This window comes from Bombus flavifrons, chromosome 3 (genome assembly GCF_040668555.2).
Source record: "Bombus flavifrons isolate JBK064 chromosome 3, iyBomFlav1_principal, whole genome shotgun sequence".
NCBI lineage: Eukaryota > Metazoa > Arthropoda > Insecta > Hymenoptera > Apidae > Bombus > Bombus flavifrons.
The window spans coordinates 13,758,246-13,778,396 of record NC_138444.1 but is presented as its reverse complement, the minus strand read 5'-3'; the positions used below and the strand labels follow the sequence as shown (position 1 = coordinate 13,778,396).

Below are 20,151 nucleotides of genomic sequence, written 5' to 3'. Positions count from 1 at the left end.
TAACGTTAAAATCGAAAATTCGACGAAAATGCACGTGTCGTATCTGTGTTTTTCTGCGATCGTCAAACATCGTCCAACGAGATCCTTACGTTTTAAACGAACACAGATAACAGATTCTATGCAAAATACGAGCAAACCAACTTACACCATAATGACTCTCGATCCGCCACCTTTCTCCTTCGTTCTTCTTCGCTTCCACAACCCCATGAATAGACAGAACGCAACTTCACCGACCATTACTGTTTCCACGTTCGATTTTAAACGATCCGTTCACTACCAACTGCACGTTGAAACACGATCGCTTATAAGGCCTTCTCCTTGTGATATCAGAAGGAAATGCACGATCGTGCCGATCTATAGAACGGTTGTCTGGTCAGTTGATATATCTGGAGATAGTTCAAACACGCGGACGCGTGGATCGTTAATAGAAGAGAGAGATAGGAAGCCGCGCCCAGATTACATTTTTTCCACATCAGCTGTGGGAAAACCGTGGCCAACGATCCGCGGACAGCACTGCAATCGTTGCGCGTGATCTCGTTACGTCAGTGGTCGCGATCGATGAAATCTTTGAGGAAGAGTTTAATTTGCAAAAGCTGAGTTGCTTGACCGATTATCTGCGTTATGTTTGACCAGTAGACTGCGAACTTTTACGCGTTTTATGAGATTCCATTACCGAAACTCTAGCACGTTTAATCGCGAAAATAACTTTGTGTTATATTTCATAATTGCAACTATTATTATAACGATAATTTTTAATGATACGAAACTATGAATATGAATTTTAATTATTGTTAGTCTTATGTACGTATATGTATAGAGGAATAAGTACACGAATAGAATTTATAGTAGCAGCTGAGACACTATATTTCATAAACACTTGGTTCATGAACGACACGCACGTAGTTTGATTCAAAGAGGAATCGCGGTAGAAGGAGAATGCACGAAGTTCGTTATGCTTTCGTGAAGTCATCTGGTTCAAGATTGCATGCAAATAGGTGCAAGAAGCGAAGAATGTTTTATTGTTGACATCATAGGTCCATATAGTTTCTCTAAAACGTCCACTTTCTAAGCCTCAATTACTCTTAACCGGAGACAGAGACTTTTCGCAATAGTAAGCGGGGAAAACTAACATCGCGGTATACTTTTTTCGAGTGAGGTAAACATTGTTATTGCTTTACTAACTGGTGTTGAAATTATCGTTATGTAACACAACATTCTATCCACGTATAATAATCAAATCCTATATGAAGATCGATCGATCATCGGCGTCTATTTAATTAATCAACTTGCAAAATGAAATTAATCGCATTAAACCATTTTATTACTAGCAAAAACTAAAGAAACATAAGGCTATACAAATGTGACAGAGTCATTAATTATATTATATTCTCATAAATAAATATTAATCATAAATTTGTTTTTATCGATAGTCAAATGCTATACATGTGAAAGTATTGTATCATTTCCTCAAATTTGAAGATCCATTTCGACAAAAAGAATATTTGATCTATCGTTTTCGTAAGCAGATCTATCTGCAATACCATATTAAAAAATCAAAAAATTTAAATTGCATAATCATCTCACTACACGATTATGACAAGTTCTCTATCTAATTCTCAAATAGCACGTTCCATTCTGTGTTTATTCTCACGTTTTTCTGGCCTTGGCGAGAGGCAAAAACCTGCTCCAGTTACTCGTCTTAGCCTGTTTATCTTGCTACCAGTTAGTCTATTCAGACACCACGTGATTGATCGCCTTTGACTCACATTTACCGTCAGCATTATTACGAGATTTAGGAGACTACTAGAACGTACTACGGCAATTAGTAGCACCCAACATGACAATGACAGTGGTTTCTATAGATGGCATTGACTTTCGATCGTATTATCGAACATTTCTCTTTGACACGTTGATCGCTGGACCGAATCCACGTGGCCTTCCATTGTGTGTGGCATTCTTTTCTTAAAATTCGACGATTTGCATAGACACCGCTATAATGTCAGCCACCTCTGGGATCAATCCAGGTCGTGACGCCAACGTAGCGTCATCAAAGTAGTCAGCAAAGAATTAACTATACATGGAGATTTATAATCGGTCGACTAGAAAGAGAATGAAACGACAGCTAAAAACAAAATGAAATACAAGTAAGGTAGCAAGCAAGCTAGTTGATAAACGGCCAGAGATTCATTAACTCGTAATTTATGATAATGATATCAGCGTAACTTTTATCCATATTGCTCATCGTATTATAATTTCAAATTTCCTTCCGATCTAATTGCTATTTGCTAAGTAATCATTTAAAAAACATAATTCCAGATCGATCAATCCCCTATCGTAGCTAACGACTAAATAGAAAGAAATTTCCTGTACAAATATCATTTACATAATATTTTTCTTCGTGCGCACTCGTGATAATGTACTTTTCATCGCATGGACTGAAGAGATTCTCTTCGACGCGCAACTCTTGGCACGTAGCTATGCTTTAATTTTAATTTAAAGAGAAAGGTAACAAAGGAACGCGATGGCAAAAGCTTGGAACAGTGTCGCCGCGCGTACCGAGGTGGTAGAAGAGATTTCAATTTAAATTCGAGATCGTCGAACGAGTTATTACGCGAGGACGCTGCGAAATGAAAACCGCGACGGAGTTATACTTTCTCGAAGAGTCGAGGAGATTGTCTCACAGCCCCTGGTACAACAACGACACGGAGAAGGGAGCCTAGAACAATGCCTCGGCTAATTATCGCGATCTTAATTACATCGGGCTCTCTTTCTTTCTTTCTCGAACAAAGCTGATGATTAATCATCACGAATGCGCGCTGGATTGCCTTGCAGATAATTGCAGAATCTATAACCGCCGGTGATTAAACGTGCGACTAGGGTAGATCATTGACTATTTCGCGATTTATGTAAATTCTTGTGCTCATTACACGCCATTTCTTTGTTCACAAATTTGTTAAGTACCCATTAACATGGTAAACAATGTTTTATCTTATTTTTAGATGTACGAATCGGCCAAGAGGTACAATGATCGAATGCATGGAAGAATGACGATTACAAATGTGATTTCTTGCAATTTTCCTTGAAATTTAATTCTGTTTGTTATCTCCTAGAAACTAATTCACGAAAGTGAAATTTCTTAATGAAATATTGGACACCAATTGTGTACCTGGATAATGTGACACTGAGAATTTTATGAAAAATAGAAATAAAATTGATCGATTTGATTTCTCGGAAGCTCGCATGACCAGCGAAAATGTAAAGAAACGTAACATAATAAAAATATAACGAATATATATGTAATTTTGTTTAGAGTCATCCATCGCATGATCCACGGCCGCGTCTCTCAGCTTCTCAACAGGCTCAAATATTGAGCGATGTTCAACAACACCAGCAACGTTTCCGTCGACCCCAAGACGCGACCAATTCTCGAGGATCCTTCGACCAAGTTGCCTCCAAGCCGCAAACTAGCGCGTCTTACCCATCCCTGGCCAAATACAAAGTAGATCGTGCAAAACAGCAACAACTTCAACAGCTGTACCAACAGCAACAACAAGTACAGCAATTGATACAAGAACAGCAACAAAAAATAGCTCAACAACTCAGCAATCCAAACTACTTGAACGCTCAGACACAATTCCAATCTCAACCAGCCAAGCAACAATTTCCACAGCAATTTAGCAGCCAGTATCAGAACACCAATGGCCACTTTCAGAACCTTCAGCAGGACTTGTCGCAACCTTTGTTCAGCGACCGACAGACGTTACAGCTGCAAGAATATCTAGAGAAGCAACGGGAGTTGGAATTGGTGCAAAAGCAAAGGCAACAATTATTATTGGAACAACAGGAGCTACGAAGGCAACAGGAGCTTCTGAGACTTCAACAGCTTCAGAAGCTCACGTCGACTACTCCTTTGCCAGTTCCTGTCACTTCTGCCAGCACGATTGCTGTCAGCACTGCAACGTCTCCTGTTCTCGTATCATTACCAACAGCGAGAAAAATCACTTCATCCGAAACAGATCTGTTCCTGAAAGCGATAGCTACTCATCAGAAGAAGTTCTCTACGACCACACCAATTCCACCCACAACAACGACAACTGCGAGGACCACAACGACCATCAAACCGACCATCGTCACTGCAGTCTCACCCAGAACGTACCAAGAAAAGATAACGGTCACTCCCACTATCCCAGAGAATTTATTGAGCTTGATACAGGAGCAGCAGAATCAGTTTGTGCAACAAGGTAAGCCAAAGCCTCAGATCAAGGTTATATATCAGACTGAGAAGCCAGTGACCTCGAAGACCGTCACGACGAAGACCAGGTCTGCTTCCTTAGGATCGGAAAGAGACGTCTTGTTGAAACAACTGAAGCTGGCTCTGGCTCAATCTATCGACGATGACGTGAGGAACGTCAGTACCAGGGACATAGTTCTTCCTAACGGAAAGAAGATTCAATTAATCGATTCTTCAAGCAGCTTAACGTCTAACCTTCCTACCGATGGATCCACTTTAACTATGTCTACTTTGGCGCTGACTACTTCGACGACGACTATCAAGCCACCGAAAGCTATTTTCGAAGAGCTGACTAGGGGTGTGCTTCCTCCTGGAGCTGACTTTGAGGTTATTAGACAGAAGAGCGACGGAAAGCTGGAGGAAATTGGAAAAGCACCGATTCAGAGTCTACCAGCGAAGAAGGTGACGTTTGTGGTATTGGAAGAGCAACCTGATGGCAGTTACAAGGTGCAAGGGGTGAAAGGGAACGCGGAGAAAGAGGGAAGCGAGGTCGAGTCTATCGTGGAGAAGATAAAGAAAGGAGAGTTAAAGTTGCCACCGAGTTCTTCGAATCCGACGACTGTGACTTCGCTTCAGAGTTTCGGATCCGGTTTGGATCCAAATTCTATTTCGACGAGGCAGAGTGTGACAGCCTCGAGTCAAAGTATTGCGTCTACTAGCCCTAGATCGACTACTCCGAGGTCTACTTCTATTTCGTCGAGGTACACGGAGAGGTACGCGATAGAGCAAATTAATTTAATTCAATAAATTCTTAATTTCTCATACTGCACCAATTACAAATCCTAATCTTCTAAATATCGTTCTTTCACAATACCCTTCAGAATCCAACTACAGTGGCTACGAAAGTATTTACATGGTGTAACCGTAATTACTTACGTATTGTAATTAGGCAATTTCTATGTATGATCCTAATTTAACGTCCACTGTATTCGCGTACAATCTATCGCATAACTATTCGCGTCATTCACGTTTAATTAATCGAAACAACGTCCTTTTTCAGCAAACCGACAGAATACTTCCCTCACGTGACAATTTCACCAAATTCCGTGCCCACGACGGACAAGTATCTGTCCTCCGCATCGAGCGTCACGAGCCACGTGTACAATTCACTTGGAACCGTAAACACAACCCCTAAATTGACTTCCTTGGATCACGATAGTCGAGTGACGTCGAAATATCCAAGTGTAACAAGGAGTCACTTCATCCCGACCATGGCTCCGGTCAATGAAATCATTACAACGACACTTCCATCGGTGCCGACCACTTTCTCGCATCAGTCGACCAATTCCTACATTCACTTCACCACCAGGCCAACCGGTGAAACTTCGCCGACCCTCAAGACGATCCCGACCACCACGAGACCATCGTCCACCTTACACAACGAGAATATAATCTATCAGGACAGCTTTGAAAGGTCCACCATATCATCGGCGATCGAATCACCTTCAACCAGGAGTCAGATACACGAGAGTTTGAACACGTTGCTTAGGAGGGAAGGATTGTTCGCTATGGCTAAATATTTGAGGCAGTCGGGTTTGGACAACGTGTTGAACGAAACTGGTGAGTGACCGATTAGATTCCTTTTGTCGTAGTAAAATCGAAATGAAAATGTTACAGAGACATATGGAATTTTTCAAGTAAAAATTTTGAAATAACTATCATCGAGAAGTTGAACGTTGTAAGGTAACTGATGGATGAATTACTAGATGTTTTCTTGTTATTAGAATAAGATTAAAACGAAATTGCAACCGTAATCTAGCATATGGTGCCTTTTTAATGAAAATTTTGAAACTTGCAGTGTCTTCGTTTAATACGAATGAAATCTTTTGGATCTCGATAAATCACATGGCAAAATTCTTTTTCGTTAAAATACTCAAATTCGAACTTCAACTTCCATATACATTAACCTGGTAAAGAACGAAGATTTATAATTTGTATACAAATGTTTTGCTTCTTCTCGACGTCTAACTTAGCCAAGCAACGTTCATTAGAAAAATGTTCACACGGATTGTCTGAACGTTTCGACAGAACCTGCCTCATCGCAACAACAATAATGGTCGTTACCTCGTTATACTAATCTTTAAATTACAAAAGTCAGCTTAATTGCATCTTACGGTATTGCGTTAATTGACCTATATAAGCCATCGATTTGATCGAACGTTTGTAACATCTCTTATCTTCAATTTATGAATTCAGTCACCGTGTTTGCTGTTACGTTACCTTTATGGCTTTAACAACGAACGACTAATTAAGGTTTATCGAAGAATCGATCGCGGACAAAAACGATACAATACCGAAGAATCCACGATCTGTAGGTCTGATTTATTTTAAGTCTCGTTAGTTTTTCATCTTTTATTTCATGATACTTTTGTGTCGCGTTTCGTGAAATGGGTACAAGGTTGAATTTCTAGCACATTTACTGTTAATACGCTTAAGATGGTTGATCGATAATTGAAGATGCTGTAGGTACCACGATACAGGTTTTTCACGAGGAAAAGACACTTTATGCATCGATGCAGTTCAAATTCACGAAAAAGAAAAGTTGAATCTATGGGAAACCCCGTACTCGCCGCCTTTTAATTGTACAGAAAGCTCAATGCTCTATTCATTTAGATAAAAGCACAGATAGGAGCCGAGAAACAATTAACTAAAGTTTACTGGCGCTTACATTTTTCTCTATAGAGGCGACGTTATGACACCATCTCCAAGCATTGTTAACGACTATTCAGAACATAAAATTGCACTTAAATTCTATGCTACTTCTATTCGCGTTAGTATATAGAACATTGTCCAATAAGAAATCAAAGTTCTTCAAGTGTTTTGTACAATCGCTCTTCATTGATCGTTCTAAAATTTTCTATTACTGAAAATAAATTCGCTTGTAGCAATCGTAAAACATAAACCACGTAACTACAAATCCAACGATTTCAATTTCTTCATTCCGTTAACATTGACGGTGAAAACGTAATAACACGAATATTTTATAAATATACTTATCTATCAAACGTATAAATTATAAATACAATTATTATATAATTATACAACTATAAATACGTTATTAAATATGTATAATTTATAATTTACACGGATATGTTACGCAAGTAATAATCTAGACAGTCGGACAATGTCCAGACGTCTCTGAGGCAATTAAAAACGATTGTGAAAATAAGCGGTGGAGAAACGCGTCGGAGGAGATCGTGCAACAGCCAGATCCAATTATCGACGTGTCAGACAAACGGAAAAACAGTGCACTTCCGTCGATTAAAAAGCAAAGAAGCGTAACGGTGTCCCTTCACGCCGGGCGAGAAACGACCGGATAATAATTATCCTCGTGATTGAGAAAGATGCGTTTGTCACTCTCGTGACGTCTCTCGAGCCAGATCCAGAACAAACGCGCCCTGTCGTAAATCGTAAAATGACGCTAAGCTACAGCGAGTTACACAATATCGTGCGAAACGTAGACGAATACTTGAAATAGGATTATAAAACAGCGAGTCATTCTATCTGAGATTCATCGTCTACGTTTTAAAAATAATCTACGTGTTAGAAAAAGTAGCATGTAATCGAAGTTTGTCTCGAATTTCTTTCGCGACGATCGCTTCTGTTATTTTATTTCGAAACACTTTCGAACCGATCATTTGGACTACCATTTGAATTTAATGAATATGATTCGATGTTACAAGAGAAGTAACTAATGTTACGCTTGTAAAAACTGTTTTATGATATTACAGGGCCGTACACAATATTTGTGCCGACAGACAAAGCTTTCAGGACGCTTTTGGTGCAACTTGGTGGTCCAGAAAAGGCAGAGCAAAAGTTCCGAGATAATCCACGACTTCTTAGCGGGGTACGTCACTTTTGTTCATTTATAACACGGCAACGATTGCTTGCGATATTAATCCCGCGAGAATCATCTTTTTAGTTCCTCACGAGCAAACGAAATTCCATCCTCGAATTGAAGAGTAATTGCACGATACGTTGATAAGTAGTAATTTTTGATTGGATTGCAGAATGTAGTTATATTTCTAAGGAGTTAACGTCACGGTAACATGCCACATTCTGTTGATCAATAATTCTCTCTTAAATAGTATTATGGGTAAAAGTAATTTACCATGATTAAATAAAATTTACATGGATGGAATTTGTATGATTAATTTACAACTACCGCTGTGCCTTAAATGGAATTATGGTCTACTATACGATGATTAAGTAGACTATATCGCTGGAATTTATATGGTTTATATGGTTAATTTGCAGTTACTGCTGCACCACGTGATACCAGGAGCCTTCAGGATCGATTCGTTGCAAGATGAAATGACTGGTGTTAGCTTGGCTGGAACGCAATTAAGAGTGAACGAATACGCAATGCACGACCATGAATGGAACGACATCAGGGTATGTCCCTTATTTCACAGAGACCTCGTAATTCCAGATTATGTTATCGTTGACAATCTCACTGACCTTAACGACAATTTGTCTTCATCGATTCTCATTTTTGGATCAATGAGTCATAACCAGCGCTGCATATACACCGCATTGCTCGATCGATCGTTTCACGTTGATCTAGTTTGTCGACCTTCTGGAAAACATTCCATTCGCTCGTTAATAATGCATAACATTGTGCGTACATAAACGATCGTCCGATCTTTTCTTTTCCAGGGATCCAAAATTGGTAAAGATTGAAACGAATGATCTTTCTTACTGTTGCGTATCTTTTTGACTAACTTTGTGTAATTTTATTTAAATTCTTAAAACGAGTAAAATCAACATTGATCTAAGCAGAAAGCGACGTTAACAGCGCTATGTTTTTTTTTTTTTGTTCATTTTTACAAGCAGGTGACAACGATAAATGGCGCAAAAGTGGCATCGAATAAACGGGACATCGAGATACCACAGGGTGTCGCCCATGCCGTTGATAGGGTGATGTTTCCTCTTCCGGTTGGCGATTTGGTGCAAACGTTGCAGGCTGACCGCGAGAGAAGATTCACCATCTTCCTTAAAATGCTTTACATCTCCGGTCTTCAAGATACTTTATCAGGTAAGACAGATCGAATAAATAATAATAATAATAATAATAATAATAATAACTAAATAATAAAAAATAAATAATAACGCACATTTATGAACGCATAAAATTGCAGGGAACTGTTAAATTACTATCAGCTACAAAACTGACTTATATATCAATCATACCTGATTCTTTGAAATGCCACAAGATAAGATGTAGTTTATGGATTTCTTGTATTCGGTAATAAAAAGGAATTGATGAGAAATTGATGATGATTCAAATAACCGGTACACGTTCGATAACTTATCTAAATCATCGTTTGCGATGCTTCATCATTCGTAGAACTTGTTTACTTTCTGACGAAACTCTTTCCATCGTTGAAGGGTTAATGAGCCTTTACCCAATAACAGTGCTCGTAATATTGTATCTGTTAATGATATAGATGGCTAATAGTTATTTAATGACGTACATATAGCCAGATATTTTATGATTTTCAAAAGATTTTATTTAAAAATACGTGGATATAATAATTCGTAATTCATTAATTATCTGTAACTATATCGTGTAACAATTATGTAACTTGATTTTTGTACATTTTAAGGATACATTTTAAGCAAAGCTCGAAGAGAATGAGTTATACTTAAAGCGTGAAATATGCATTAATAATAATAATCAATAAATTATCTCAAGTCGACTGAATGAAATTTTCAAACTTACTTTAACGAAAGTTCATCAAATTTTCAATAATCTGAACTTCTATCGATATTTATTAAGTCAAATTTAACAGAAGCTGTCATAATTGTCTATGATTGTATGTATGATAACATTTAGGTGTTAAAATTAGAATTATTAACAGTTCAGTAATGCGGAAATAACTTTTGCAGGACCTAAAACTTTCACCGTTTTCGCACCAACGGACTCCGCTTTCGAATCATCTTCGAAGGACGGAGCACCGGTTTGGACGGAAGAAGACGGACCAGAAGCTGCGAAAACGATTGTTTCGAGACACGTGATTCCATCTACCCTATACACAGCTGGTATGAGGTATTATTTGCAAAAGGATACTCTTCGTCCTCAGTCGCCTGTTCATATTCACAAAAATGGTGGTAAGTGAAAGATATTCCGTTATAAAATATAAAGTATTAAGTAAGATTTAATATTACAAGAAAAATATCCTATCAAAATATATATGTTATAATTTTTTTTAAATAACAAATTTAATTGCTTGGAGAAAATATTAACTACTTATGACCAACGAATCTGAATTCCTGATTTCCTGTTCAAAGTTATGTTAATTGAACGAAACATACGTATTGAATAATAATCTTCTAAGCTAGAAAAATTCAAAGAATTTTCTTCCCGTAAAAATTGTAGTCTGGCACGCGAACGGTGAAAAAATAGGCGTCCTAATAACCTATTTGCTCGTTAAGCAGTGATTCCCCCACCTCGTGATTAAACATTCCCTTTCGCCCCATAACGTATTCATTAAAGCATGATATGGAATGAATTTCTTTTTAATGGATGCATACGTGCTGCCCCACCCATCTTTATCCCTTGAAATTGTTCTTTCACTTTCAATGTTATAATTGCTTATAATTATTTTCAAATTAATTGTTTTCCATTTAGTAATTACCGTTATGAAACAACCTTTCAAAGAAGATATTTTGTAACGAAGAAAGATTGTAAACTATTTCCTATGTTGTTCCAGGTCGAGTACGAGTGAACGAGGCACATGTCGTAACACATAATATACCAGCAACAAATGGAGTTTTGCACGCAATTGACGGCATACTATAGCCACTACACATCGGTTACGTAGATCGGTTACATTCAGTTTGAAAAGTTAGGCGTCTTAAGAGGAAATGCACATGTCAGTCACAGTACACGAAAAATATTTATATTCTTATACTTATTACTTCTTTGCGATTTGCTAAAGAAAAATATAATAATAATCTTAGACTAGGTTTGCACTACGTGATAATCTAATAATAATTTATGAATAATATACTAGCCTAATAAACGTTCTGTTTTTAGAAATATGTAGTGATAATGAAGAAAATAAAATTTTAGTAAAAGGAAAAAGAATTTTTAACGCTTAGGGGTTATTGCAGTAAATCGCAAAGAATTAAAGTATTCGTCTCAAAAAGATCGTAATTGAGACAAAAACGTAGGTATCTCGGGAAAGGAAGGAAAGATAAATCTCTAGAACTATCATTAAGTTCAACAATAAGGATAAATCGACAGGATTTGCCATAGATGTTGTGAAATTGCATAAATGTAATGGGGTCTTTTTTAAGGCATAAACAAATAGAAAGACTAATTTATATAACATAGATGCGTGTTAATCGCTCATGTTGCTACGCAAGCTATACGAGCCACTAAGTGCGAAAAATTAATTGCCTAATTGTATAGAATGGTAACGCAATACCATGATTAGTATTATTATAGTGTGTATTATTTTATAAATAAATGTACAGTCTATGTTTTTTTCATAATTAATGTCTTCTAATGTTATTTTCAATATTTGACTAATTACTATCCTTCGTCTTCTCACTTATATGCAATAAATAGAATAGAGATAAAAATTATACAATCATATTGATAATAAAATTATTTTTTATTTTTGTAAAGATAATTTATAAATAAAGTATATAATATTTCCATTCATAAATATATATAACATTTACAATTACATTACGTTCTAAATCGACGAAATTTAATAATAAAATTGATATAATGTTATACATTATTACGATAATTCTGCCTGATTTTAATAAAAATTCTTTTATTCTTTTTAATAATTCGCTTTATATTTTTTCATTTCCACCATTATATGATGGAAGTTCGTTAATTGTGTACGAGCATTTGGCGGTAAGATTTTATGGAATCTGTGGTAATATTGCACTAACTGTGTCATTGCACGTTGTACCAGTGCTGTACCAAGTACCAAACTAGGAAAAGATTTTAATACTTCGTGATTAATTTCTTCTAACGCACGTTTCCAATTATTCGTAAATGATTGTACAAGAGCCAATGCTTTTCCCTCTTGTCTTTTTGATTCATCGGGTTGACCCTTCTCGATCATGGCTTCGGATTCTTTAACAAACTGTATTATACCTCCAAAATGTGGACTTAAAATTTCCTCGACATATTCCGAAGAACGTGCATTTAATTGATCGCGAAAACTTTCTGCTTCTTTTGAATTGTCTCGTGTTCTTTCCTAAGGAATATGGTTACATCTATAACACATTTCTTTTTACGATATTAATTAAGTGCAATAAATTAATTGTTTTACCATTAATACACCAAGAACCAAATCATAATTATTGATGAGAAAAACTAGTTGTTGAATTCTAGTGCAAAATGTAGCTGCCATTCTTAATAGGAAACATTGCACGGCTTCTCGCAATTCCGCTAATAATTGCGTAGCCCCTTCACAAGGAAATCCTTCAACTACGCCAACCATTGCAGCACTAAATTCAGCATATCTTCGTGTAATCTACATACAAATTTCTCGAACTATTACTATTTCTAAAAACTTACGTTAACATATACTTTAATGATATAAACTTACATAATGTGGTCCTGTTTCTTGGGTGAGTTTTAGTGGATCACAGCTTTTTATACTTTGAATATTCAATTGAAAAACGTATTCGAATCTAACGATTCAAACAAAAAATATATATATTTAAACTTCCACTTAAGATATTAAAAATTATATTATTAAGTTGATTTAAATACCTAGGCCAAATTATTGATGTCATGTTATCCCAATACTTATCTAAAGCTGGTACCGCTCTTTTATGACAAGTTAAGCGATATCGCATTACTAAATGTAAACACAAGAATAAAGCGATGGTATCATAGCAATCTTCCACAAAAGATTGCAGATTTTTCACCATTAGATTTATTGTTTTTCCCATTACCTAATTATTAAGTACATGGTAGTATGTAACTTTATATATTCATTTTTGTTCATTTTATTAGAATCGACATAAACAATGAAAAGTATTTTACCTGATTAAAGATATCCATCGCTTGCACACCACGTACTTTAAAAAATTCAGTTAAGAATAAATATTCTCTACAAGCATTATCTACAAGAGCATATTGTTCACTCCTGAACAAAGCTTCGTAATGATACTATAAACACAAAAGAAATTGTTGTATTAATATTTCCATATATGATTTTATCTTAAAAGTGATAATTTCCATATTCACCCTTGTTTTAGATGCAGTATGAGGTACTATAATGGGTGCTTCCAACTGAGAAGTTAATACATCTCCTCTATTACCTATAGAAAATACTGTACCCTTATGCTTTAATATAGTTTTATGAAAAATACCTCTTCCTGCTGTGTCTTCAACTCCCATCATATCATCTTTAGTTGCTCCTTCTTCAAACTATATAATTTAGTAATTAGAAAGAGATTTCGATTATCATTCTATTTAAGATTTGATACTATTATTTTACCTGCAGTTTCATTAGTCTCGAAGAATACGACTTAAAATATGAATAATATATTTTACTCATTGTGCTAATATATTCTCCACAAATTTCTTCAGCTACGTTTCTTTCATTTGCTAAAATAAATTCGAAGAAAAATTTATACTTCAACATATTATTCTGAGGGACTTGATAATTCGTCATTGGTTTCCTGAATTTGTAAATCTGTTCTAAAAGATACGTTCTGATCTTTGCTAGTGCTTTTACTTTCAGTTTCTCTAATATATCTTTCACATCTAAGCATGACTTTGCTTCTTTAAAACTCTGCTCCTTTACAAAATTTATTTTATGATTTAATGTTTGTAGTTGGGTCAAAAATTCTTTTTCAGTCACCGGGCAATCCATTATTCCCCTAATAAATTATAATTACAAATTTAAGAATATTTCTAAAATTTTAAATGAGATATTATCTTTGTATTATTCTTAATTCTTACGCAATAAGAGCTTCTGACACTGTCATGTCTTCGATAAACTGACTAAGAGGTCCTCTAATAATTTGCCTATTAGACAATTGTTGACTCATTGCTACAGACTTACGTTGTAGATAAAGTATTTCTGAACTGATACTTCCTAAATCTAATTGGAAACTCATTAACATTGATTCCATTTTCTGTAAACAAAATTTTTGAAATGCATTTTAAATCATACATTGTGCCTTTTAATATATTTTATTTTTGAAGTCGTAATCAAATTTTAGAAATTATAAATTGTAGATACTGGTAATTCATCCAGATTAAAATCTAACCTCTAAAATATTATCGCATGCAGCAATTTGGTTATGAAGACTTGCAATATTTTCACTTTCTTTTATGTAGTCTTGAATAGATTTATTCTCCACTTCTTTTAATTCTTTTTCAATTTGTCTGGAATATTGACGCAAATCCGTACCAGTCTTCAAAACTTCTTGAACAACATCATCTCCAAGATCTTGAGGTAATTGCACCTCATTATCTTCAAAGATATCAATTTCACCCGACATTTTACAAATCTTCCCTTTCTTTAATTAATTTATTAATTAAATTGATTTATATCGCACAGTAATAAACGCCATTCCTTACTCTGCTGTCAAACCTTTTTCACTTGTAGAACTGTCACAACGGTCACTCACATTCTCATTGGTCTCACACGCGTTACACGGAACTGGGCCATAGATAAAGTAAAGAACAAGTATATCATTACAAATAAATACGTATGTATGGGTAAAAAAGTTTATTTATTTAGGATATAATTTTCCTAGTAATAATTTTTTAAATAATTTAAATTTTATGTGGGATGACGTGGACAACGTGGCATTAATAATATAAAAGAGACATTCATAATATACGTATAATATCATTTCTATTACTAATATTTTACTCTAATAATATGTTAATAATAGAAATAATATTATATTTTTAATGACACTATAGTTATTTTATTATCATTGATATTATATGACAAATTTATTATATTTGTAGTTTCGATTCGATTCGATTCCATTCGATTCTTACCATTTTTGTCACATGCGACATTACCGATTCAGTATATAGTGGTTTGAATTAAAAGTAAAGTTTCGTATGGAATTACAAATAAAATACAATCTTACCATCCAGTCTAAATGAATGAATAAAAAATATTTATTCGAAGACCTTTTCCGAGTACTAATTTCAACAAATAATTTATGAGTGAATTAATTACAATAGTTAAACAATTATTTTAGCTTATATTTATATATAAAAAAATCTGATTTGTTTCGAGGTCGGTATTCTGTATAATATTCCAGAACGAGAAACGCAAAGTCTTAATAATGCCATGTTTAGTTTGCATTTACGTTTAAATGTATTTATCAGCTCACATTGCATATTTAAGTTGGTATGCTTTCTGTTGTACCGATTATCGATCTACCATCTATACCGTAGTTCAACTTGAACCATTATGTCACTTACACTGTAACGTCTTATTTTAGTTACTTTATTATATTGTAAAGCTAACATTCGATTCAATTGATTAATTCTATCGTTGTATATTCTATAATTGTATCAATATCCGAATTTAATATACAGAAAAGTATAAAAAATGTACGAGACAAGTGTAATAGTTCTCTTATTAAAAACCTTGTTAATTTAATGTAATAAAAATAAAGGAATTACATAGTACGAACTATATTAAAACGCAGCTTGCATTCTTATCTGGAATTTAGGGAAGGTAAAGGAAATAGAACGTTCGTTCTTCACAAAAATTTTATTTTCGCACATTTCTCGCGTTCCTTTTACAACTTTTGCTACTTCTTGTTTTTTCTTTTATACAATTTACAAAAGATCCTTTGTCTTTCATTTTCATTCCCCACGCGCACCGGAAATATCCGAAATCTTGCACACGGAGACATCAATGAACGAATGCGACGAAACGAGCTGACTAACGATGACGCTGGCGAGGTTTATTTAAACGATGACGGTAATAAGAATAATTTATTATATAAGTCGATAATAATAATATTAATAATAATAATAATAATAATAATAATACAATAATAATAAGTAACAAGACTACAGCAACGATAATATCAATAGTCGCACGGAAAGTAACCTTTCAGGCCTATTTTCGCTTTTACTAGCTCCGCCTCTTTGGCTTGTGAACGTTTCATGACTGACCGTACATTATCAATGGTATAAATAAATAAATAACGAAGAGAAGATATCCATCGACCATACACTAAACGAACAATGTTTTCCTCGGCTAATTCACCCGAGAGATGTATAAGATAAATGTGTTCAATTTCGTTCAAAGCATCGTTCGGATTGGGCAAGTTACTAGAATTTCTCATGGTCAAGTCAATTGAAGACTATACAGTAAAATTATGATAAATCATACTTCCGCTATTTATAGGAGAAACAATTTCAAAATTCTGTTATACAGTCAATCAATCTCAAAATTGTCTCTTTGTTTGGTTTAAAAATTAAGTACAGTTGTAATAGCTACTATTGTCTTTCTTTCTTTTTTCATGGATTTGGACCAAATTATTTTCTTTTCATATTCCATATTAAAGTAAAGTCCATAGTAAAGTCTTCGTTTAACTTGAAATCATTTGAATTCAAGTAATTTGACTAATCTCAACGAAGCTTAACAGATGGCAAGCTTGTACTTGCCCCTACCGCTCCAAGAGAAACTCTATTCTGGAATTATTTCTTTTTCGTTTTTTTTTTCTTCTTTTCTTATTTTGATTTAAAATCATGATCGCGTTACAATTGTTTTAAACTCGCGAGGAACCTGCCCTGACTCGATTAGGTGAAAGCGAACATTCGTGGCTACAAAATCGACTAATTATACGAAGCTAATTGTATGCAACTGAAAAGGACGTCTTTCCCTTGTACGTGTTGACGTACATTAGACTGCGAATGCTTATGCAAATTCATATTTTCAATTCATATCTTGAAAGCATCCAAATAAATGAAATCTAATAATTAATGCTTTAAATATTATCACGAATACTTTGGATATTTCTGATATTTTTGTACATCACGCGAATTCTGTAAATTTCCTAGATATTTAAATCTCTCATAATTGCACAAATATCCACAGTCCAATTATTACAAAACTAATTAGCGCAATAAAGTATAATCGCCAGAAGATCACAAGCGATCGTTCGATTTCTCGTTCGTTTTCGCTGACGACTATTACGAGCAGCGGCGCGCATTACATAAACAATTTTCTTCGACTAGACACGAATTATTTGAAAATTGTGAATCACGAAATTACACAAAAATTGTGCTTCTTACGATACAATGAAAAAGATACTATTGAATATTTCAAATCGCATGGAAAGAGCGTATTTACGCAGAACTGTTTTAATTCCTAACAGTTTGATCGTGATTTGCCGTCTTACGTTTCTCAAGCTAGATCACTCTCGATCAAACTCAGTCTTGAAATGAAATATATCAAATGTTTCACATGCATTACAATAAACGCTGAATATACTCGGAAATTTAATCTCACTGCTCGACATTTCATATTTTGCAATCATTCTAACGATCATTCGTTGAGTTCCAATTACGCTAGAACTTCGTTTACACGAACTTTTATTTTGTTTACACGAAATTTCAGTCGGCCAATCTCATTTCGGTTGATACGCGATGAAATGAATTTCTGCCAGTTGAATGTATTTACCTGAATACGAATCCAATAAACTCTTACTATAATAATAAATAGCTAATGATAGAGGATTAATGAGCAAATTGAAAAATCTCATCACATTTGTTCCAATTACGTAAATTGCTTGCCTTCCGACAAGTTTGCACAAACGAAGTTCTACTGTATATCATTCGTACGTTCGACAGAAAGGCTCGTTTCAATGATCCCGACGATCTTCGAGCCTCGAGGCCTCGACGCAGCACGCCGGTTCGAGACGCGTGTTCCATAAATTGTTCCATTAAAATTTCGTTTTAAAAACAGCGGTACAGAAAGTGGACGTTGTTCACGGTAGGTACAATTGTTTGGTTCGGCCATCGAAACGTCGAGTTCGTCAAAAAAATTAACTTAAAACCTAAACCTCTCGAGACCGGGAAGAAAAGAAAAACCAGAGAAGATTCCAATTCTGCTCGTTAATTATTCCGCAAACGAGCAGGATGATCCCTCCTCGAAACGTCTGTGCTTCCGTTATCCGAGAGGCGCGCGTTCCAGGAGGCGAAACTGCATCAATTAAAAGCAGAATTCGAAACAAACAATGCCCAGCAACGGTAATAGAAATTAAACAAGAACTAATACTAGTATCGGCGCGCGTGTAGCGCTGCTACAAATTTCGAGGTACGCGAATTCGAAGCCGCTCAAGTGTCGAGAACGAAACGAAAACGCTGTCGTTATGATAGATATCCGCGTATCTAACCACGGATTCTCTATCGATATCGAATATTCGGATTAGTTCGTCGTATCAGATGTTCGATAGCTGGCTCGGGCGCCGCTTAATAAAACGAAATAATAAATAAATAAATAAATAAATAAAAACGCGTGAAAATAATATACGTTGTTCGATGATCTCCCTCTGTTTTCTTCGAGGCTGTAAAGGAAAGGGAGAAACGAGCAGAATCGAACGATACTTAAACGAATTCGACACTTAAACTTCTTCGACTTGAACACGTGTTTTAGTTTCTAACGTTAACACGCGAAATAATTTAACGGATACAACGCGTTCGTGACTGTATAAATCTCTCGTCGTCACGCCTTAATTATGCTGATAGAGTTAGACTATGTCGCGAGCGGAACTTTTCTATTTGCCTCGCAGGTAACATTTTGGCCGGCTCTTCAGAATAAATAAACGTGGAACTCGAGGACTGGCATTAATATTCAATAATAATATTCTGGTGTCCGATTTGAAGTCGAAATCGTTAAGACTACGTGTTTCAAATCGTTGGTGAAATTGGTGATTCGATATTTTTCCATGATTTCTGACATAACGCGTTTCAAATGAAAAGATGAGAAAATTCCATTAATGGCGATTGTCACGATATACGGTGAAAGTTCAATTTTCGTAATTATCGAGTTATCAACTATTGATGCTATTTAACGATTATTTGTAAGCGTAATCAATCGGAAGAAACACGTCAGAAATTTGAACGACGAATCACCACGTTGTTCTAAAGTAAATTTTCGAGCCGTATCTCGCCGTTTCAAAACGAAAAAAAAAAGAAAAAAAAAGAAGAAGGAAAATTGTTCTCCGACAATGTCTTAATGCCTTAGCTGCCTGCTGCCGCTACTAATTGACTAGCATCGTTAATCACTCTCGGTTTGAACTCGTTCGCCTTTTCGCCATCGACTTTTTGGTACGAATTTCCTCCTTTTCCTTTCTCTCGCTCTTTTTATCTCGCGAAACTCGCGCGGACGATTAGTTTTCGTGAACCAAAGGAAACTCAACGTCGCAACGAAATAATTCTCGATTTACTCGTTAATATCTTTCTTCCTAAATTTTCAACCAATCTGGTATCATTTACGTTTAAGAAATGAAAATAGTTGGGAAATTATAACGAAAAGAATCGACCCATAAATGGAAAAGCAAAATAAATTGAGAATATTTCCTCGTGTGTGAGTCGACCGATGGATAAGAAAGAAGAGAAAAAGAGGACGTGGATTAACGAATGGAGCGGACTCGAGGAGATCCAAGTCGCGACGAAATCACCGGCACACCTTTATCGACGAGAAAGTATCAATAAATAGAAGCTTTCGTATTTACTAGGAATATACGCGCGACGAAGAACGAGAATAAGCAAATAAGTTAAGAAAAAGGCGAAAGACACGCGCTTCCAAAGATCCGCGGTACAACTAGTCGACCATAACGCAACCACCTTATAGTTATACGCAATTTAATTACAAATGGGC

At 35.4% G+C, this 20,151-nt stretch overlaps 2 protein-coding genes across 7 annotated transcripts in view; one reads left to right on the top strand and one right to left on the bottom strand.

Moving 5' to 3' along the window:
- Positions 1-11,975, top strand: part of LOC138177821 (ras guanine nucleotide exchange factor R) — a 29,126-nt gene extending 17,151 nt beyond the window's left edge. For all 6 annotated transcript variants that reach the window (XM_069109026.1, XM_069109028.1, XM_069109030.1 and 3 more), the window contains 7 exons: positions 3,311-5,004; positions 5,292-5,851; positions 8,023-8,138; positions 8,549-8,686; positions 9,128-9,329; positions 10,184-10,405; positions 11,008-11,975. In XM_069109026.1, the coding sequence (XP_068965127.1) occupies positions 3,311-5,004; positions 5,292-5,851; positions 8,023-8,138; positions 8,549-8,686; positions 9,128-9,329; positions 10,184-10,405; positions 11,008-11,096 (3,021 nt within the window). In that variant the 3' untranslated portion in view covers positions 11,097-11,975. The remainder of the gene's footprint in view (positions 1-3,310; positions 5,005-5,291; positions 5,852-8,022; positions 8,139-8,548; positions 8,687-9,127; positions 9,330-10,183; positions 10,406-11,007) is intronic.
- Positions 11,976-12,079: 104 nt separating this feature from the next.
- Positions 12,080-14,951, bottom strand: Vps52 (vacuolar protein sorting 52). Its single transcript, XM_069109033.1, has 9 exons — positions 14,552-14,951; positions 14,241-14,416; positions 13,774-14,158; positions 13,521-13,703; positions 13,317-13,442; positions 13,041-13,225; positions 12,874-12,958; positions 12,595-12,798; positions 12,080-12,519 (listed from the first exon to the last, which is right to left on the bottom strand). The coding sequence occupies exons 1-9, from the start codon at positions 14,783-14,785 to the stop codon at positions 12,094-12,096; spliced, it is 2,004 nt and encodes a 667-aa protein (XP_068965134.1). The 5' UTR covers positions 14,786-14,951; the 3' UTR covers positions 12,080-12,093.
- Positions 14,952-20,151: the final 5,200 nt, after the last annotated feature.

Bases quoted from the DNA above. Each gene is read 5' to 3' on its own strand.
- Vps52 (XM_069109033.1), bottom strand. From the start codon at position 14,785: ATGTCGGGTGAAATTGATATCTTTGAAGATAATGAGGTGCAATTACCT. The intron at 14,159-14,240 runs GTAAGAATTAAG...ATAATTTATTAG, and splicing joins GTGTCAGAAGCTCTTATTGC to GGGAATAATGGATTGCCCGG. The intron at 12,799-12,873 runs GTAAGTTTATAT...ATTTGTATGTAG, and splicing joins AAGAAACAGGACCACATTAT to ATTACACGAAGATATGCTGA.